This window comes from Phoca vitulina, unplaced genomic scaffold (genome assembly GCF_004348235.1).
Source record: "Phoca vitulina isolate PV1807 unplaced genomic scaffold, GSC_HSeal_1.0 scaffold5, whole genome shotgun sequence".
Classification (NCBI taxonomy): domain Eukaryota; kingdom Metazoa; phylum Chordata; class Mammalia; order Carnivora; family Phocidae; genus Phoca; species Phoca vitulina.
In genome coordinates, this window is record NW_022589708.1 from 407,898 (window position 1) to 429,652 (window position 21,755).

At 58.2% G+C, this 21,755-nt stretch overlaps 1 protein-coding gene across 1 annotated transcript in view; it reads left to right on the forward strand.

Moving 5' to 3' along the window:
- The first annotated feature begins 491 nt into the window (after window positions 1-491).
- Window positions 492-21,755, forward strand: part of GAS6 (growth arrest specific 6) — a 35,085-nt gene continuing 13,821 nt past the window's right edge. The window contains exons 1-6 of the mRNA XM_032402556.1: window positions 492-731; window positions 933-1,099; window positions 12,548-12,572; window positions 14,266-14,328; window positions 19,599-19,721; window positions 20,437-20,559. Of these exons, the coding sequence (XP_032258447.1) occupies window positions 653-731; window positions 933-1,099; window positions 12,548-12,572; window positions 14,266-14,328; window positions 19,599-19,721; window positions 20,437-20,559 (580 nt within the window). The 5' untranslated portion in view covers window positions 492-652. The remainder of the gene's footprint in view (window positions 732-932; window positions 1,100-12,547; window positions 12,573-14,265; window positions 14,329-19,598; window positions 19,722-20,436; window positions 20,560-21,755) is intronic.

Below are 21,755 nucleotides of genomic sequence, written 5' to 3' on the forward strand. Positions count from 1 at the left end.
ATGTTGCTTTCAGCTTAAGTATCTACTGGGAAACCTCAAGGTTTTCAATGTCATCATTATGGGAAACAGAGATCACAAAAGGAAATAATTTCATCTCACTCCCTGGACCTCGCTGGGCTTGGGTGTGACCTCAGTTTAGCTTTTCTTTGACGGTTTTAAGCCTTGAGAAAATGCGCTCAAGAACGAAGAATCCCAAAACGATGCGGTAGATTTGGGTTGGGGGTGGCGATGGCGGGGCGAGGACGGGGTTCCAGTCTGGTACCTGGGCGGTCACCTTGTACCTGGCTGTGATCTCTTCTTCCCGTTCACCCCAGCCCCGATCAGACGCCGCTCGACGCAGCCCCGTCCGCGGGACCCGCTCCCCCGGGTCTCTGGCCTTCGCGGCGAAAACCTGCTCCCGCGCCGGGCGCGCCCCGCCCCCGCGCGGCCCCGAGGCCGGTCCTGCCCGCGCGCCCCGCCCCGGCCCCGGCCGCGAGCGCCGAGGTGCCGCCGCCGCCGGGATGTGACCTTCAGAGCCGCCCGCACGGGATGACCGGAGCCACCGCCCCGCGGCGCCCGCGGCTCGCCACGGCCTCCCGGGCGCTCTGAGCGCGCTCCCGCCCGGCCCTCGTCCCCCGGCCCTCGCCCCGCGCCCGCCCCGGCCGGCCCCGCCATGCCGCCGCCGCCCGGGCCCGCCGCCGCCCTGGGCGCCGCGCTCCTGCTGCTCCTGCTGGCCTCCGAGTCCGCGCACAGTGAGTACCAAGCGGGGTCGCGGCGCGGGCCGGGCCGGGGGTCCCCCTTCCCGCCCCACAGGCCCGCGCCGGGCCCGCGCGCTGCCGCAGCATCCCCCGGCGGGCGGCTGGAGGACTGCGCGTGCGGGGCGGGGTTGACGGCGTGTCCCCGCTCTGTCCCCGCTCCGTCCCGGCGCCGTCCTCCCGCCCGCCTTCGGGCAGCCGTGATGCTGCGGGCGCGCGAGGCGGCGCAGTTCCTGCGGCCCCGGCAGCGACGCGCCTACCAGGTCTTCGAGGAGGCCAAGCAGGGCCACCTGGAGAGGGAGTGCATCGAGGAGCTGTGCAGCCAGGAGGAGGCCCGGGAGGTGTTCGAGAACGACCCCGAGACGGTGAGCGCGCGGGCGCCTTGGGACTCGGGGCTGTGTGGGACCGCGGTGCGGAGCGGTGGGGCCGCCGGGGCTCCCGGGGCGCTGTCCCCGCGGCGCCGCACGGGGAACACCTGGTCCGTGCGCACTGCGGGGTGCGCATTGCTGCCGAGCCTCGGGCTTGCTCCCCGCAGACTTCCCTTCCCCCACTGCGCAGGGAGCCATTCATGTTGGGGGGACCCCGCTGCGGTCAGGTCTCACATCCAGAATCCTGGAACACCGTTCGGGCATGGAGGAAGCACAGGGTCATAGGGGTCCCCTGTCCCACCCTCGAGCCTGCGCCACATCTTTTGAGCCCCATTCCTCCTGGTGACTCCAGGGGCTCCCACAGCTGTTAGCAGATGTGTAAGTGGGTGCTCTTGAGACCCTCAGTTATCCTCCCCCAGCAGGCCTCTGGAGGCAGCCACTTTATTTATTTATTTAAAGATTTATTTATGAGAGAGAGAGAGAGAATCTCAAGCAGACTCCCAGCTGAGCCCGGAGCCCTATCCCGGGCTCCATCTCGCGACCCTGAAATCACCACCCTAGCTGAAACCAAGCGTCGGGTGCTCAACCAACTGTCCACCCAGGCGCCCCTGAAGGCAGCCACTTTAAAGGAGATAGACAATAGACAACACCTCTACCATTTTTAAGATGTAAAAGAAATACAGTGTTTAAAAGCCCAAACAGCTTCCTCCCCCTCCCCCTCCATGGATTGGAAGTGAGGTGTGGGCTGCCCACAGCCCCTGGATCCTCCTCGAGGGGGATGGAGCGTGTGCTTGAAAGAGGAACTGAGAGATGTGGAGTCTGGAACTGCTTGCTACAGCAGGTCCCAAAATACCACTACAGGAATAGGACCAGAACATATGTGGGAGGGGTGGGCAGGAGGGCTGGGGTCGGGGGCCCAGCCAGGGCGACCCGCATGGGGCGCCTTTCAGCAAGGTGCTCTTTCGAAGCAGCTGGCGACTCCAGGAGCCTGGTTGTGCTGGCTCAGGACACATTTCTATTAATAATGTCCTTGGGGAATGTGGGGCGTCGGGCAGCCAACTGCAGGGAACAGCCCAAGTGTGGACTCAGCATCTGCTCAGGAGCCTGCCCTCTTGCCGGAGGGGACCCATAGGACCCTGCCTGTGTATCTGTCCCAGGGCAAATGCCTTTGGAAAGTGGGAGTGTGGAAATTGGATGGACTTTGTACCATGAGGTCAGGGTGATTTCACAGCTGTTTTTGGTTCTACCGGGATTTTTCTTTTAAAGAATTCTGGGATGAAATAAACCTTGCATGCAGTAAATGGATGGTTCTGTGTGGCCCATATAGGCTTTTATTTTCACTTGTATTTCTCACCAATGGGCATAACAACCCCTTTTCGGCCCTTTCTGAAGCAAGCTTTAACAGGATGGCCGGCCTCGAGCTGTTCTCCTTGGGCAAGTTTTTGCCATGGGGCCGCTCTGGGAATTGTTTTCCCCAGGGCCACTGCCCTCCGAGTTCACAGCAGCACGGTTTCAATGTTGCTGTAAGGAACAGGGTTGCTGATCTTCTCTGGCCTGTTTTCCGGTTTCTTTAATGATGAATCCTGGTGGCCCCATGAGTCATTCCCTGCAGAGGATTGCCGAGGGCCTAGCAGCAGGGCTGTGCGCCTGGCCACCAGGCAGCTGCAGGATTGTGTGGCAGGTGCGGGGTGCTCCCCCACCCCAGACCCTGTACAGAGACCATGAGATAGGGCTTACAGGTGACAAAGTTCGGGGCAACGAGGCTACCACCCACCCCAACCAGCTCGTGCCCAGCCAGGCCGCACTCACCCAGGACGGCAAGGCCCTGACCTGGCTTTTCCTTGTTGCCTGGACATACTGTGCATTAACCACAGTGTCCTTCCCAGAGCTTTAATCCCCTCTCTGGTTTTAAATGGCTTTTATGTTTTAATGATAACTTTATTTACAAATGTCTGCTACAAAGGCAAGAAAAGGAAAGCATGCTCACAATCCCGTGATTTTAACGCAATCCAGTGCTCTCTGGGTGCGTTCCTGTCTGGGACGTCACAGCCGTCCTTGCCTCCTAGGCCTGTCATCCCTACTGCCAGCCCAGCATGGACTTGTCAACTTCTCTCATAGCAAAGCCATCCATAACCATCCAGGATTCTGTCCTTACCAGCCCCTAGCTGCAGGAGTCCCTGCATCTTTCCCTTCATTTACCAGTTTCCCAGGTTAGCCCGGCTACTATGGTGTCTTCCCTCAAGGTCAGCTGGGTTGCAGACCCTTCATTTTAACCTGTTCTTGTGTAGACTATAGTGAAGACCGTTTGCCTTGTTGTCTGGATTTGGCCCTTGGGCATGTGGAACGCTGGGAGCTGCCAGGCTAGGAATAGGGGTCCCCCTCACCACCGTGGGGGACTCTGGAAGTGGCCAGCCTGTCTTCAGTGGCTCAGTGGGAGCCACACATGACCACCGGCTGGGGCTCTGGCTTTGGTGGAGTTGGTAACACTACGCTTTCTTGCTGATTTCCTGCTGACAGAGAAGGCAGTTCTGCCCTCCTGGTCCATTCCCAGGGTTCTGGGGCACACTGGTGAGTGAGCCCAGGGAGGGAGTGGGGGACCTCAGCCCTGCCCCCCAGGTGGGTGGGCTTGAGCCAGACCTGGAGCCAGCTCTGGGCTGCAAATGTACTTCCCGATATTTGGGGGTTTCTGCTAGAGCTCAGACTGCAAGCTGGGTGTTCCTGCCTGATCTGGATTGTTCCAGACTAGCCTATCTTCCTCTCTGGGAAGGGAAGTGACCTTCACAGCAGGTAGCTCCTAGCACAATGGCCCCTTCCTGGTTCCAGGGGTTATCACACACCTATGCTGGAAAGGAAGGGGACCTGGGGGGCCTTCCTGACTCCCAGGCATCCTGGCCACCCACCCGCTTCCCTCCTGGGGGCAGATGGTCTTCCCCCCACACTCCTCAGGACCCGGGGGAGTGTCCTAGGCTCCCCATTGTTGCCACCACTAACCCTCCTCTGCAGGGCTCAGGCGGAGTTAGATTCCCTCCTTATCTGTTTCCTCTCACATGGTTACTCTCCCTGCCTGGCATTTCCCTCTCCTTCGCTTGTCTTCAGTCCAGCTTCCCACACAAGACCCCAGCTGTCTCTGAGATTCTCCTAAGCTCACCGGAGGCCAGCCCAGCGGAGTCACCTTCTACTTAAATCCTTTAAGGCAGGCGGGTTCCAGACGCCGGATGCCACTTCGGTAATCAGGCTTTGCTTCCGGAAAGGGTTCTGGACAAAAGACTTAGCCAGCCCCGCCTGACCTGCCGCACAGATGCATTTCTATACCTCACAGCGCCTGGGAGTCTGGCCCTCGCAGCCAGCCGCAGCCTGGTGGTACGAGAAAAATTCCAGGCCCTAGTTCTTGACCCACCACCTCGTTTAATTGGAGCTACAAACTATTCACAACACTCAAGCACAGGCCAGAGGGTAGGTGTGTGACCACTGGCCTGTGCTTGAGCTCACACGAGTCCACCCTCCCCAGTCTCTGTCCATCTCTGTCTCTCAGGTGTGGGGGGACCCGGTGGTGGTGGCGGAGGGTCAGCTTCAAAGCGCTGCAGCACTGGCCTCCAAGGACACCTGTCTTTCTGAGACCCCCCTTCTTTAGGGACAGCTTGGGGACAGGCATCCCTATGGAGAGGAAAGCTTCTCCCTCAAGTCACCCCTCGTTGGGGTGGCCCCAGCAGGAGGGCAGAGAGGAAGGAAGAAGGGACCTCGTTACCCCCAGTGACTTGCCTCTGCAATGCGGGTGCCCTGGCTAGGGAGGTGACACCCTGGCTGTGGCCTCCACCATAGCCTCTAGCTGCCCCCTTGCCCCCCCACGCACAGCTACACACACACTCTTCTCTGTGCGACCTTGGGGTGGCCTGCACACCTCACCCTACGCAGGCCCAGCCCGTCTCCTTCCTTGGGGTCCTCCTGCTCCCACCGACCCCTGTGGACTGAGGCCTCCCCTCCTGGACCCTCTCCTTCTTGGGCTTTCGGCCCTGGAAGGCCTTGGGGAAGCCAGTCCCAGGGGCTGGGCTTGCTTTGTCTGAGTTGGTTCCTGCTTCGCTCAGAGGCTGGTAGACAGGCCGGTGAGCCCAGCACGAGCAGGCCCGCTAACCCACTTTGTTGCCCCATATTCGTGTTACTCTCAGGAGTCTGTGGGGACTTACACTGGGCTCCAGCCTAATCACAGACCAGCCCTGTGGATGGCATGTCGCATCCTTGCCAGTGGGCCCAACATCTGCAGAAAACCAATTAAAGACATTTTTGGAAAACACTGAACGTCTGCCTTTGTTATTTAGGAACAAAACAGCCTTTTAAGAATCTGATGCTGTTTGAATCCGGTGCGGCCTATGTCTCGAGAGTCCAAGTAGCTGGGGCCAGGCCATTCCAAACACTTCCCAGGCCGTCCCTTTGCTCCGGCACGGCTGGCAGGCACCCCGCTCTCTCCTCTTCCCTAAGTTCGGAAGCAGGGGCTGTTTCTGTGATGCAGCATCTGTCGGGGCTCAGGGTGGTGTCGGACGTCGGCAGGGCTCGGTGCCTGGCAAGGTGCATCCAAGAGCCCCCTGCAGACCCGGTGTGTGCTTCTAAGTTTTGGCCCTGAGAGGGTACAGTTCGTTGAAAGTGTTGTCCCTTTTCAGGAGTTGGAAGCAAAAGAACTCGGGAACCACATCAGGCCTGCTTCAGGTGATCACACCAATTACGAACGTATCGTTCAGATGAGATAGTGATGTGTGACTCTATTATTTGTTTTCTCAGACTTCATTTTTCAGACTTGAGAATTGTTCCTGGTGTTAGTGCGCATGGTAATAACACACATTTTTTCCACATCTGTCCCCCAAACCTGCCATCTAGACCCGGGTTGTGGGGGCCCCTTCTTGGAACATGGAGCGCTGTGGAAGTCACAGCTGGAATCAGCCAGCCCCTGGGGGCAGGCCTGTGCGAGTCACCCCTGCGGCTGCATGTCTCCGCACGGGGGCTGCTGAGGCCGGCCTGGGCGCGACTGCCCAGCACGGCGGGCGTGGCTGGCGGCCTCAGGGGCAGCCCCCGGGCGACCCTCCGGTTTGGACACACGTCTCTCTAGCACGATGCTTCCAACTGAGATGGAGGGACTTGTTAGGACGTTGCTGTTGGGGGTTATCAGGGGCCAGTGGTGTGAGTCTGTGCAGCGGACCCCAGGTTCCAAGGCGGACCCACCGTTTGTGACGGAAGGATCGCCTTGGGTCTGCCCCGAGCGCTTGCCGCGGCTGCAGGCTCTGGGCCGCTCCGCGTCCACACCGTGCTTCTCCTGTGCCAGACGCACAGCGAAACACCTCACGAGCACACCATGATTTCGCGTGACTCTGGAGAGGCACCAAGATGCACTTAAACTTCCCTTTCCTAAACCAGGAACAAGCTTTGCAGTAGCGTTGGTCACAGCGCCGTAGGATGTGGTGGTGGGCCCTCATTCCAGGTGCTCGAGAAGCTGAGGCCTGGGAATTTACGTGGGGACTTGTGCAAGTTAGCTCTTCAGTGGGAGGATGCAGATGGAAACTCAGGTCCCTGGGCCCCAAGGTCAGCAGGTCAGCATGAAGCGGTTGACCTTCAGAGGTGAGAAGGGTCTACACTGCCTGCTCCTGGGTGACTCCCACATGGTTATGTTTCATCCTGACACTGGTTATGAAAAGGGCCCCAAGACCCCAGCTCTTCAGGGGGCTGTAGCTGCTCCCTGGGACCCCGCTGGCTCAGGCCCCTGTCCTTGTCGCCCCAGTGTGTGTTGGGCACCGGGGGATGGTCCTGGGGGCTGTGGGGGAGTGCGCAGCTGCAGGCCTCAGCTTTCAGCCCTGCCACTGGGTGATGATGCCCAGGATTTTGTCCCACAGGAATTCCTAACAACAAACATGCACTTTAGTGTCTGAGGAAGGAAGAGGAACACCGCGGCCTTGTGGGGTGTTTCTGGGGCCTGCCCCCCTTGCAGGGCTGGCCCGGAGGTGCTCTGGGCTCGACAGGGGCTGGGGAGCTGCCCAGCAAGGGCAGGGGTGCCGTGTTTCCTTCTGGCTTGTGGAATGCTTAAGCAGGCACCGGGTTTGGAGACTTAGGAGATGAATTTGGGAGAAGGAAAGGAAAGAAGGATTTAGTGTGAACCATGCTTAGAGAAACATGCATAGACTGCGTGATGTTGGCCTTGGGGATTGAGCCTCTCCACGCAGGCCGAGGGGCCTGAGCTTGCCCGCTGATAGCAGGGAATCTCTCTGAGAGCCATCGTATAAACAGTGAGACCTTGGTCGTGAGTTCCTCCAGTAAGGGCAAAAGCCGGAAAGAAAAAGCCTCAGTAAGAGCAATTCAAGTTGTCGTGACTTTGACAAGTTTTCCCTTAGAGGTCAAGTTTGCTAGCAAGACAACACGAAGGTCAAAGGATTAGTCAGTTTTTCTGACCCTTTCTTATGGAAAACGCCTTATATTTGTATCATGTAAATAAGCAAAGTTATTGTGACATACAAGCTTTGTTAAATAGTTTAAAGATTTTTGGAAGCAAAATTTCAGGCCGTTATTTATTAAAGGAAGTAATACATTCTTTTTTTTTTTTTTTAAAGATTTTATTTATTTATTTGCTAGAGAGAGAGAGAGTACAAGCAGGGGGAGGGGCAGAGGCAGAGGGAGAAGCAGACTCCCTGCTGAGCAGGGAGCCCGATGTGGGACTCGATCCCAGGACCCTGGGATCATGACCCGAGCTGAAGGCAGCCGCTTAACCGACTGAGCCACCCAGGCGTCCCGGAAGTAATACATTCTTAATTTACTGAAAGATCGTGGCGCTGTTCTACTGTAATGTTTAAGTGCTGTTACATTGGGCAAATCCAGATAGAAGTCCTAGATGAGAGTCACGCTCAGCTGATGCGGACCTGTCTCTGCCGTGCTGGCCGTGAGCGTCCTGTAAGTCCCCGGATGCGTCAGAGGGCAGGAATCTCGGACATTGGTGTGCACGGTGAGCCGCAGCATCACTGCTAAAAGCTGTCTCGGTTCCCCTGCTTCACCGCGTCCCTGCAAGGACCTCACTTGCCTCTGAGGGGCTCAAAGAGTTAAAGGAGATTTGGACATGAAGGTATTTATGAGCTGTCAGTTGCCAAGTTCTAGAATTTTCCCAACAGCACGTGGTCCCATTCAGAAGCTACATCAGGGTTGACTGTGCTCAGTCCACACTCTGAGCCCAGGTAATGCTTCTGTCTTGATAAATGTACATGTTGACCGACTAGGCTTGTGTGGTTTTTGCCCATTTTTGGAAGGCAGATCTGCTCTCAGACTGTTGAGTCAGGTAGAGGGACCACCACAAACCCCACCAAGCCTCAGAAGAAGCCCAGGGGAAGAAGTGCACAGGATGGCCCTTGGAGGGGATTCTGGAGCTATGGGCTGGGCAGGCTGCTGGGCGAGTGAGCTTGCCCAGGTCACCAGTGCTTCTGGAGCTGGAATTCCAGAATGGACTGTCCTGAGATAGGGGAGGAGGTGGGTGGCAGGTCGACAGCCCACAGGTGACTGCCCCGTGGGGAGGGTGGGCAGCTCCATGCTGTTCTTGACTTTTACCCTGAGGGGAGCCCTGGGGGCACAGACCCTGCCAGTCAGAGTGGGGTCCCAGGGGTCATGCAGGGCAGGGGCTGATGGGAGGTTCTGCCCACAAATGGTAATTCTCAAGGATTTCACCAGCCACCTATTGTCCTTTTCTGCAGTTCCCTTCTTAGTGAAGGGACAATCTGGGTGACAACATAATTAAGGAGCAGAGACAGGGGAGGTCCTCTCATGGAAACACTGTCCTGTGGTTTCAGCTCACGTTAGACGAAAGTGGACGGAGCCTGTCCTTGGGCATAGGTTCCCGTGTTTATAAACCCTCAGGGAACAGAAGCATGGGAGAATGGTGTCTGACAGGAAGGCTGGGTTTGTTGGAGGCCTCCACTCTGTTTACACGGGGATGAGCTCTAGCAGGTGGGCTCTCGGCCAAGACAGCGTGCTGAGCCTCCTGGAACCAGGCACTCTCCCGTAGATGGGGTGTGAGCTCCACACAGGGCTGCTTCGCTCATGGACGACCCTTGCCAATAGTGGTGACAACTCAGTTGAGTCTCACATGCACCACGGCTCATCGCGCCCCGGGGGGGGTGGGCCCTTGGTATGAACGGCAGAAGGAAAGCTGGGCAAATGGCAGTTAATCTAAGGATCTAAGCTTAAAAAATACACTGGCAGTTTGGAAGCTTAAGGAACCATAGTACTGATACTTTCAAGTTTTGAAATAGACAAGCTAAGAGCACTGATTTAGATTTTTCTCCCAATGTGCTTATCTATGTTATAAGTAAAATTAAGAATCCAATACTTTGTCTAAGTCAGTGAAAATTGTAGGACTGTGTTTGCCTATTCATTCGTTCATCCATCCACTCTTCCATCTACCCACCCATCCATCCATCCATCCACTCTTCCATCTGTCCACCCATCCATCCATCCACTCTTCCACCCACCCACCCATCCATCCACTCTTCCATCCATCCAACCATCCATCCATCCACCCACCCACCCATCCATCCATCCACCCACCCATCCACCCACTCTTCCGTCCATCCACCCACCCATCCATCCACTCTTCTATCCACCCACCCATCCATCCATCCACCCACCCAACCACCCACTCTTCCATCTATCCACCCATCCATCCATCCACTCTTCCACCCACTCTTCCATCCATCCATCATCCATCCACCCATCCATCCATCCACTCTTCCACCCACCCACCCATCCATCCACTCTTCCATCCATCCAACCATCCATCCATCCACCCACTCTTCCATCCATCCATCCACCCACCCATCCACCCACTCTTCCATCCATCCATCCACCCACCCATCCATCCACTCTTCCATCCACCCACCCATCCATCCATCCACCCATTCACTCATTCTTCCATTCATTTATCATTCATTCACCTGTTTGGCAATGGCTCCTGAGGGCATTCAGGGAACAGTCAGCACCAGGCCAGGTACTGGGCAGATAGATGTTGTCCTTCCCCTCTGGGAGCTTCAGCTCACAGTTTAGCAGCCTGCAGTTTAGCTCACTCCCTTCTATCTTCAGCTGTTTAAGTAAAGCAGAAGCAAACCCCTGAGGAAAATGATTGCCAGGTGACAAATGGTCCCATTTCCAACCCCGGTGGTCCTGGCTATTCCCTACTCCTGACCCCACCCCAGTCCTCATGCAGCCCCATGCCAGGCCTTGCTCCTTATGTGGTCAAAAAGAAAGAGGGTAAGTTTGTAGGTCACTGATCCCTGGTTTTAAATCTGGTTGTCTGATCCCCATGGGGTAATGCTCATGAGAGTCAACCCAGCTCCTAAACCTCAGACCACGGTTTATGTGTGGCCAATTTGTGGTGCAGGTGGGGGCCAGCTCCTGTGTTTGGTGCCCTTCACTCATGGAGATTTCCATAGGTCCTCCTCTCTGGTCAGAACTTGGAAGGACAGTTGGAAATGTCTCTTTCTCTTGGGAGAAAGCATAGCGGTTATAGGTGTAGTTATCTCAGCTTTGTAGTTATTCAGGGTTAACCATCTCTGCCCTAGATTAGCAGCCAAATTAGCATCCTCCCCACCCCAAATAAATCTAGGGCACAAATTAGGATAAATTGTCACCAGGTTATGGCCCTGTGGTTTCAGAACCCACATTCCCGTAGGTGTGGTTAACTGAAGGGAGGTGCCCGTGTCTTTTCTCAGTGATGCTTTTCCACAACAATAGAACTCATTATTAAAACATATGACAAATAACTAGTAACAGTCATGGTTTTGAAAAATATAATAGAGCTTTCTGGAAAGCTGTGATAATGCCACCACTTACGACAACTGGGTACTCTGCCCACCGTTCCTCATTGTTTCCAGTCTGATTCTTGGTTTTCTGAGTGGACACATCATGCACCCATCCTAAATCTTTCCTTCAGAGCCAGAGCCGTTCCCTTTGTGACAAAGTCTGGGGCCTCTGTTGTCCCTCTAAACCCAGAAGATACCACTGTCTGCCTGCCCTCGGCTGCGGGGGCTTTGTCAGGGCGCCCCTCCTCGCCAGCCTTCCCTGTCTGGGCGTTACCCGTCGGTGACTGAAAGCCACACAAAGACATGAGGGTGGCGGGGTGCCCCCACCCTGGCCAGCGCTGGCCTCCATCACATCTGCCTCAGTGGCGTCCTCACAACTGTCACACGAGCTGAAATAACAAACTCGCTCTGACCAGAACTTTTCTTTTAAAGGAGTTGTGAGTCTTTTTAAACCACATCTTTACCAGAACATGACTTTCTGGAAACACATCTGAGGGCGTCTTTGCGAAGTGTCCCTGGCACCTCTGCCCGTGCTGTGGTAACCGGGGGGCTGGCCAGCCTGTGGGCAGCCCTGGGATCCCCTCTGCCTGTCACTGCAAAGGCAAGGCCAACCCTGGTCGGTGTGGTTCCAGTGACCACGTGCCGTCCAGAGCTCGTCCTGGCTTCCCGACCTCGGTCACACGCCACAGTGTGTTGTGAACGTCCATCTGCCCGTCTCTGATAACGGGCTCGTTTAACCGACTGTGCCGTGGTGGCGCGGGTCGGATGGAACAACCTACCCTCACAGATTCGTACCCATATGCAGCCGACACCCAGCAGCTGGTGAGGGCCGCTCCTGCATCGCTCGGTTCCATCAGGGGGTGCATCTTCGGCCAAGCTGCTCTGTGATGGACCCTGAGTGGGAGACGACAGTGGACCGGGGGGGCTGCTTTAATCAGCCTGTGGCCTGGCGTCTGTGGCTGGGGCCACGGACCCTGGGGACAGTCCCAGCTGCTCCCTGCTGTGGCCAACACGAGTGGTCCTAGTATTGGACGGCCAACATGGACGATGCAGACCTCTTAATTTGCGTTCATGGACAGAAGGACCCCAGCTTGCACCCTCCATACCTCATCCAACACCAATTTCTTTTACCAGTACAGTGGATGCAAATCAGTGCTCATGTGCTCATGGTCCCACGGAGGTCTGCACAGCTCTGGGAGGAGCCTGGCGTCCGCGAGGGTCTAGACGATTATACCCATGGCCATCCTCATCCTATGAGACGCTTTACGCGGCACCACCTAGGTCCCTTAAATGACATCACTGTTGCTGCTTCCAGAAGGTCTAATCATATCAGCGGTTTTGCAAACATCATTCTGCAGAGCCCGCGTCAGCCGCCTGGGCTCTGCCCTCCCACTTCCTCTCCTCATGCCATGGTCTTCGTGGCAGAGAGTGGCTTTCTGGGTGCTTCTCCTCTGCTGTTACTGGGCCAGCTGTGGAGAACCCCCCCCCTTCCTCAGACACCTGTCTCCCTGGTGTCTGTCTCTGCCTGCTGGGGAGGAAGGCGAGGTCCCACTGCCCAGCTGCGCCGGGGGCTGTTTGGGGAGCCTCGTACCGTGTCAGTAAACTCTTGCCCCTTCTTCTTCTTTTTCCGCAGGACTATTTTTATCCAAGATACTTAGGTAAGTGTACATCCCTGCTTCTGAAGTTGTCGTAAGAGAATAGAGGGGTATATGTGTCACGTGTCCGAGACAGCTGAGCCAGCTCATGACCCAGTTACTCCCGGAGGGGAGGCTGTAATCCCACAGTGGGTTTGGGACTACGCAGAGCATGCCGGTCAAAACACCGGTTTGTGTCTTTCACGCCACAGGATCCGTGTTAACCTCGATCCGGTGCCATTATTTGCAAACAGCTTCTCGGCTCTGACTCCAGGCTTAACTTATTGTTTGGGAATGTGATTGATTTAGTGGGTCTCAGACATTTTGGTCTCAGGGTCTCTGCACTTCCAAAATTACTGAAGACCCCAAAGAACTTTTGTTCATGGGGGCTACATATGTTGATATTTGCCATATTATTAATCAGAACTGAGAACAGTAAAAACTGTTTTTGTTTAATTTGAACAAGAAGGAGTGTATGAGCAGACACCCCTGGCCGCCGAGCAGGGATGTCACTGTGCGGATGGCCTCTGGAGAGCTCCCCTGTGCACTGGAGAGAAAGTAAAAGGACAAATGACAGCCCAGTCTAACCTGGACAATGAGAAAGAGCCCCTGATTTCTCTAAGAACTGCTCCTTTAATTAATACCATTTTAAGAAATTTTTGGATGCATATCACTTAATAATGAGATAAATCTATTCCAGGGTCTTCCTTTTTAATTTTGTAAAGTGCATTTTGGTAAATTTTCCATTGGCCTTATATCTCTTAGAGGTTCTTTCTCTGGGTCTATATCTGGCAACAAGCAAAGTGGACCCATAATTGGCCCTGAAAAGCCAGAAACCTGCCCGCTCCCAGGCTCCCTGTCGGCCTCCCAGGCCTGGCCCCTGGGTACTGGGGGTTTGCTTCCAGAGGCAAAGGGTGACCAGCTATCCCAGGAGTCCCCTCCAGGTTGCCCGGGCCCTCGTCCTCCTGGACATGGCATAGTACCAGGGACCCTACTGAAGGATGAGACGTGGCTCGACACTGTTGTGCACAAGTTCAAGTTTCCGGGCACTTTCCTCTGCTCCTATGTGCACACCTGGTTCATCAGATGGATGGTGCGTGTGTGGAACGCTCCGCAAAGCAGAATGATTTTCAGAGTAAGGGCAGTGTTTCCAAACGGGGGTCCACTTGAAATTGAAGTTTAACTCTCTGATCGTGGTCAGAAAACTCCCCGAATGTTATCAGTGATCCTTCAGTGCCATAGCAGAAGGAATCCCCGGGAGAGGCTGCAGACAGACCTTTGGACACAGAATTCTGCCTTTTTGGTGAAGGCATTTTCTTGCCTGCCAGTGTTAAAATGATCTGTAATAGGGGCGCCTGGGTGGCTCAGTCGTTAAGCGTCTGCCTTCGGCTCAGGTCATGGTCCCAGGGTCCTGGGATCGAGCCCCACATCGGGCTCCCTGCTCCGCGGGAAGCCTGCTTCTCCCTCTCCCACTCCCCCTGCTTGTGTTCCCTCTCTCACTGTGTCTCTCTCTGTCAAATAAATAAATATAATCTTCAAAAAAAAAATTTTTAAAAATGATCTGTAATAACTAAAACTGAACTGTGTTGTTGCTTCAGCACCCAGTAAACATGAATAATCTCCTTTTCCAGAGGTGTCTCAGAGATGACGTACCAGTTCTAAGGTCCGTCCTGTCTCCTGTGACAGGAATGACGTGCTTTCCGTCTCTCTCTTGCAGACTGCATTAGTAAATATGGATCTCCGTACACAAAGAGCCCAGATTTTGTTACATGCGTTCAAAGTAAGTTTGTCTCCTTCCTGTCTTCCTCCAAGTCCTGTGGGTTTGGGTAACTTCAGGCTTTGCTGTGGTTTTCAGGGGTCTTGAATGTTTCCGTCATCCTAAGAAGGTATAGCACCGGCCTGAGCTCTGCTCCTTTTCCGCTGAACTTTCTCTCTTAAGCAAGTAAGGTCTGATTTTTTAAATAGGCAAAAGCGCGTGCAGCGTGACATCTAACCCTTTCACAGGTGTGAGGAGCGGGTACGTCTCTGTGCCTCCCAGTCAAGCAGCTGGGCGCCCAGAATATTCTTAGACCTACTTAGGTGCACAGTCTCTTGGTTTTGCACACATGCTAGCCGAGTGTAGCTGTTCATCGGCCACCGCCGCGGGCAGGATGTCTTCCAGCTTGGCGCGTCCAGAGCCGAGCTGGCGTGGGTAACCAGAGTGCATTGCTGGACTTCAGGCTACTTCCAGTGTTTTATTATTGCAGACAAACCTCACACAGGTCAGAGTGTGTCTGCGGGGTGGGTTCCCAGCAGTAGGATTGCGGCCCCCAGCCCGCAGGCATCGTTCACTTGGACGCAGATCCGGCGGGGTGATTGGCCCCGTCGCCGTGTCTTTGCTAAGCTGATGTATGTTTTTACTTTTTGGTCTCTTTCAATATCAACGGTGAAGAATGAGGGCTGCTCTTTCTGTTTATGTTTTTCTCACTAATGAGTGAAGCTGAGCTTTACGTGTTCAGAACCTTGTGTTCTTTTCCTGCAAGTGATTTGCCTATTTTTCTCAATTTGTAGGAGCTCTTGATTCGCCATTTGTCCTAAAGGTAGCACAATTTTTCCTCAGCTCATCATGCATCTTTCTTAGTAGTAGTAATGTCACTTTAAACGATCATGCAGTAAAAGTGACTTTTTGCTTGTGGTTCTGTCACGTTTGAGCCAGGCATGGAAGAACGCTGCACCCACTGAGCTGGCACGGACTCTGGGCCTCGCTCGGGTCTGAGCGCCTCGCGAGGCGAGCTGCCGGGTCGCCCCAAGCCCCAGTGTCAGTACGTTCTCCGCAGGTGGGGGGCAGCCGGGCTCCGAGCGCACCACCCCTGCTGCAGAGCAGGGCTCTGGCTGCATTCCACGTGGGGCCTGCGCCCTCCGGGGACCCAAGAAGGCAGGGGAGGACCCAGAGCCGCTCACGGGGCCTGGCCTGCGTGGGTGGGTGATGCCACTGTGTCCGGACACCCACCTGTCCACGTGCTGGCCACAGGCCTTGTCTGACTGGCCAGGTCCAAGCCCTGGCCCAGAAGAGCAGAGGAAATGACTGATTTTACTCAGGAAGGGGAGGGGAAGGTGGCCCTGCCGTTCAGCTCCCGTTCCCCTCTGACCTCAGGGCAGCCTCACATAGCAGGTGCAGAGCAGACTGGCCTCTGTGATTTTGGGTAGAAGTGCCTGTTGACTCGGGGTGGCCAGAACCCATGCCCACGCATCATGGGCAACCTGGAGCAAGCCCCCTCCCTCAGTCTCCCGGGGTTCGACCTGTGACCTCGGCCTCCGTGGGGTCAACCTATGACCTCGGCCTCCCCGGGGACAACCTGTGACCTCGGCCTCTGTGGGGTCAACCTGTGACCTCGGCCTCCGTGGGGTCAACCCGTGACCTCAGCCTCCGTGGGGTCAACTTGTGACCTCAGCCTCCGTGGGGTCAACCCGTGACCTCGGCCTCCGTGGAGTCAACCCGTAACCTCGGCCTCCGTGGGGTCAACCCGTGACCTCGGCCTCCGTGGGGACAACCTGTGACCTTGGCCTTCGTGGGGTCAACCTGTGACCTCGGCCTTCGTGGGGTCAACCTGTGACCTTGGCCTCCCTGGGGACAACCTGTGACCTCGGCCTCCATGGGGTCAACTTGTGACCTCGGCCCCTCCAAGGGCCGAAGTGACCTCAATGGGGCTTTAGGCAGACATTAGGGGGTGGGGTTTTCGCAGTTTTAGCTTTGTGTCATTTCGGCTTTTTTTTTAGCAATTTTTTTTATTGTTGTCAATTTGCTAAACCAGTTTCTTCCTTTGAAATTATGTATCCAAATTGATTAGATAGTTTTAGTTCCTGGGTTTTAGACTGTGCTTTTCCAGAGATTATAAACAATTACCTGGTGCTTCATGCCTCCTGACCACGTGAGGATGTAAAATCATCGAGCTCTTGCTCAAAGGGAGGCTGCAACAATCCTGGGCCACGTCGTGCCCACGTGAGAGATCTTGTGGTGTTAGAGGGACTTGAATTATCCGAACAGCAACGATTTGCTCTGAATGGGCTTGAGGTTCTGTCCCGGTGGCGGGTGGCCAGGGTATGGAAGGAAGGGGTGTTCCTGAGCTGCCATTAGGAGGACAGATCTCCTGCCATCGCCATGCTGCGTGAGCTCCCAGCCGACCCGGACGCTGCCTCCCACGCCTGGCCTCTCCGTCCTGCCCCTGGGCCAGGCACGCTGTCCTCCATGGGTGCCCGTCAATTCTCCGAAGCCTGAGGCACCCCACAAATGCAGCACCATCCTTACTGGGGACGAGGCCCCGAGGCCTGCCGCTCAGGAAGGAGGCACGCCCTGCCCGCCCCCCACCCCCAGAGCCAAACCCCCAGGCTGCCCCGCAGAAGTTGGTCTCGGCCCCTGAATGCGGGGACCCTGAGGTTTCATTAGCGGGGTTTAGGCATTCTAGGCAAATTCCAAAGTTAACCAGCCCTCATGCCAAATGCACGGTTACGCACTTGTGAAATAACTAACTCTTTAACCAAATATGTCAAGTGGAGACACATACCATCCGCCTGCCCTCCCTCCCTCGGGGGCCCCTCCAGGCTCCTGCTGTGAGCAAGCTGGCCAGGACCCAGCACACGACCCCTCCTGCCCTCAGAGCCCTTCGGCGCTGGGCTTGACCTCACCCTCCCTGGCCCTTCTGCGCTCCAGAGAGTAACCCGCGGTGCAGCCAGTCCGGCGGCGTGGGGACCGCAGGGCTGACCTGCCAGGCCCCCGGGCAGCTGTGGGACGCGCTGTTCCCAGACCCCATTTCCTCATTCCTGCCAATTCCTACTTGCGTGCGGGTAGAAGGCATTTCCCTCGCCCTGCCAAAAACAACTGTGCAAGTGTCACAAAGCCCTTGGGGACGCTGTGTTTGGCCAACACTTGCCACAGCAGGAACCCGTTGACAGACGTGGTCCCAGTTGTTAAGATGCAGGCCAGTATGCAGATTCCCCGAGAAGTGGGACCCTCCCTGACAGGTCACAGACCTGCGTGGGACAAAAGGACGCAGCTCGGCGGAGTGTTGAGTCACGCTGCCAAGGGTGGACAGGAGACCTGGGGGGTCTGGGGATTGCAGGGCCGATGAGGCCCAGACGTGGCCCTGCTGGGAATTCACTGCCGAGGACCAGGACCAAGCCCTGTGGCAGAAATTCAGAGCCCAGTCCTGGCGTTAGGCTGGAAATGTCAGTCATTTTAAGAAAGAAGAGATGAATTGGTGGTGAGTGCCCACCTGGCCAGCCTCCCCGCAGGACGGACATAGGCCTGAGCTCTGGGCTCTCGGTGGCCCTGTTGGTTCGGGCAGAGAGAAAAGCTGGAACGCCGTCACGGAGCCAGACAAGCCCCTCCACCGCGGCCCACCGACTGCATGGTTGCGATGGGCCAGTCACTTTGTAAATATGACAGAAGTGTTTGTACCCGGCGGGGGTCCTATAGGACGCGCGGCCCTGGAGAGGCGGATGCGGGCTGAGAATGTCCTGTGGCTGGTTTGGGCCAGTCCCGGGTGTCACCTGCCCTCCACGGCCTGGCCGGCCCCTCGCCCGGGCCTGGGGATGGGTATCAGCCAGTCGGCCTAGGAGGCCACAGTCCGTTGGGCTGCTGGGGAAATGTCCTCGTGGCCCTCCAGTGACAACCACCCAGAGTAGCAGGATTTGCCACGATTGTCACTGCAGCTGAAGGGATCTCGAGGTGGCCGTAAGTGCTCGGGTGTCACCTTCCCCTTCGTGCTGGCCCTCGGTTTGGACGTTAGCCACGGACCCTGTGCTGTCCAGGGGCTGGACGAGGCACGTGTCCACACGGGCGGACAGGACAGAAACGGGAGCCCACGGAGCCACCTCGAGCTGTTTACTGTCCACACGGGCGTGACAGGAAGGGCGGCCACGGCTTGTCAAGCAACAAAGGCATGAGCAGACCCACACGGGCTGGGAGGGACAACGAGCAGGCTGATCTGGAGCCGGAAGTCTCGTGGGCCTGCTGTGTGAAGGGCACGGTGGGCGTGGCGGAGGCCGGTCTGTGCCGGAGGGCAGTGCGGGCAGACAGATGTCAGGCAGCTCCCTCGTTGAGATTTCCCGAGACCTGGTCGGGGGGTGAGCTTCGGAGACTCAGGGCTGGCCCTCTCCCTACGGCCTGCCTGCCGGCCGGCCTGGCATCCTCTGCCCCCGCGGCTTCGGGCTGAGCGGCTCCGGGACAGAGGAGTCCCTCCCTGCCTGCCCACCCGGCGCGGCCGTAGCCCAGCAGAGGCTTCTTGGAGCTCTGCTGTCCACCTCCAGCACCCTGGAACGTGCGGCTGCCCATGGGTGGGGCTCTGCCTCAGCTCTGAGGTCGGGGATGGTCCCTGGGAGCTGGAGCCTCAGCGGCCTATGCGAAGCTCTTCACACACCGAGCCCCTGGAAGGTGCTTCATGTGACAGTCTCAACCGCAGCCCCTAAAGCAGGTGGAAATTGTTCGGTGATTGATGCTCTGGGCCGGGTAGACTGCTGCCCGAGCAAGGGGGTCAGAGCAAACCGGCTGGCGCCCCTCTCTGGAAGGGCCAGGGCAGCCCCCCATCCAGTGACGGGTGTGGGGGTGCCCCTGCAGCGGCCAAGCCTGGCGGGGGAGGGTGTTGGCAAAGGTCGGTGGTGGGGTTTGAGTGGACAGGGTGCCCGGCCTGGGAAGGTGGGGGTGTGTTCCTCATGTGACCCCTCGGGTCAGCCCGGGGTCAGTGGGCTCCTTGTGAGGCCGGAGCGTATGGAGTCGGGCCAGGCCCAGCGCTCTCCTCCCCTGCCCCTGGCCCGATGGGCAGGTGGCCACTGCTTCTGAGCTGACCTGGATCTCTTGGACCCGGACGAGGGTCTGGCCAGCCTGTCCCAGGGCCGCCCTCCTGCCCAGAGGCGGGGTCTGTGCCGCCAGCCTGGGCCTGCCGCGGGCCCGCCCTGCGCTGCCCCCCCAGCTGACCCTTTTCTCCCTTCTTTTGTCTGTGCCGCCAGCCTGGGCCTGCCGCGGGCCCACCCCGAGCTGCCCCCCCAGCTGACCCTTTTCTCCTTCTTCTGACTCAGACCTGCCTGACCAGTGCTCCCCGAACCCCTGCGACAAGGAGGGGACCCAAATGTGCCAGGACCTCATGGGCAACTTCTACTGCCAGTGCAGGGCCGGCTGGGGCGGGCGGCGCTGTGACAGAGGTGAGAGGGCCCGCAGCCACGGGCCGGGTGGCGGGACTCTTGGGGGAGGGGCTGTGGCCGGTCCCTGTTTCCAGCCTGCCCTGCGCCCGGGGACACAGGGGGCTTGTTCCAGCTAAGGCAGGAACCCCAGGCTGTCCGGGGACCTGGCCACTCAGGGGCGGAGGGAGAGCAGGGGCAGGGATGCCCCCGGGGCCCCTCCAGCCCCCGAGAGCAGGAATATTCAGACAGTGTGGGAAGGCCCTGCTTCTGCCCCCAAGCGCTGGGTGCTGTCCAGTTTGAGAAGCATCGGCTGCTGGTGGTGGCCTGGAATGAAGGAAGGAGCCACCATTGGGCTGCCCCAGGGGGCTTGGTGTCTGGGGACGAGAGAGTTTCACGGCCAGCCTCCCCGTCTGCAATGGCGGGGGGAGGGGGGGGCGGGGATGCCCAGGACCTGGTTACCTCGGGTGGCCCCTTCACGGCGGTGCCGAGCCACCCCGGGCGGCAGGGGAGCTGCGCGTGTGGGGCTCGGCAGGCTGAGTCTGGCCAGATCCACCCTCTTCAGCCCCCGCCCTCTGCCCGTGCACACTGCGGGCACGGAGCTGGCCCCGAGGGCTGTCACCGCCCCCAGTGCTGCGGGGTCTCCCTCTGCCCTCCTGCCCACGGCGCAGACGCGTGCCCCCCGGGGGTCGTGTGTCGGCTCCGGGCACTCCCCAGTCTCTCTGTGTCCTGTGCCCAGATGTGAATGAGTGCGGCCAGCAGAACGGGGGCTGCAACCAAATATGCTTCAACAAGCCGGGCAGCTTCCACTGCGCCTGCTACAGCGGCTACGCCCTCTCCCCCGACGGCAGGACCTGCCGAGGTAACGCCCGGGCCACGAGCCCCTCCCTGCCTCCCTGTGCCCCCCGCCCCCCGCTCCTCCCCTTGTTGTTTGTGCGGTTGCCAAGTTGCCAGAGTCAGCCCAATGGCCAGATTGCTGAAGTTGGCAGTCCCGTGTGCTCCTCTGAGAGAGGCTCTGGGGGGGCGGGAAGAGGGTGGAGGGCAGCCTGCAGAGCACATGTCCGGGCATGTCAGCGGCCACGGGAGCTGCCCCAGCACCCGGCACAGGATGACTCACCGGGGTCTGAGGACCGGCCAGCCCAGCTGAGGAGACCTCCCTTGCTGCCCCAGGAAGGGGAAGCAGCTGCATGCCTCCGTGTGACCGGAGCCCAGGACGGAGCCCCGGAAGCCCAGACAGGGGCTGGGGTGGGAGCAGAGCCTTCCTCCGACCCGGGAGGCACGCCTGTCCACGCCCGCCCGGCTTGCTTCCCCAGCGCCCCGACACCCGCTTCCCTCCGGCAGAGGCCTGCTGTCCACTGAGCAAAGCAGAAGCAACTCAGCCCTCCCTCAGTCTGGGGGCCCTGTGGCCCCGCGCCCTGACCACCCCAGAAAGTCTGCAAAAGGGGGGCAGCCCACTTCACCGGGGGCTCTCGCCCTTGCCGCCCCCCCCCCCCCCCCCCCCCCGACCCAGACCTGCCGGCATCTGCTGCTGGCGTGTCCCTGAGAGCCTGGACCTCTCTTCAGTGCTGCCCGCCTACCTGGGGGCGGGACAAAGTGCTCGCGCGGTGGCCAGCGCCATAGGTGAACCTCTGAGTCGGACGGGACGAGGGGCCCCCTGCCCAGAGCTGCCGGCTGGCCCCGAGGCCAGAAGAAAGGGACGTCTGTGAGAGCGGCCAAGGGCGTCCCCATGTTGGGCCCAAGTACTGAACACATTCGCCCAGTGGCCTCCGGATCCCTGTTCTCTGCAGCCCTCCCTTCGCGTGCGGGGTGCCCGTGCTGCCGGGAGCGTCCTCGGGGGTGGCTGATGGTGCCGAGTGCCACGCGGGAAGTCCTGCTCTAGCCTCCTCGGAAGCCCCTGAGAGGCAGAAGTCTACTTCCCACCCACTCCCCAAGTCTGTGGTGTGTGAGAGAGCCTGAGGGATGCCCTGCTTCCCAGCGCCCTTCCCCTCGGCGCCACGTGCAGGACAGGGCGGCGGGGTCCTGCACCTGCGGGTTCGGCGGCCGCTCTCCGTAGCATGA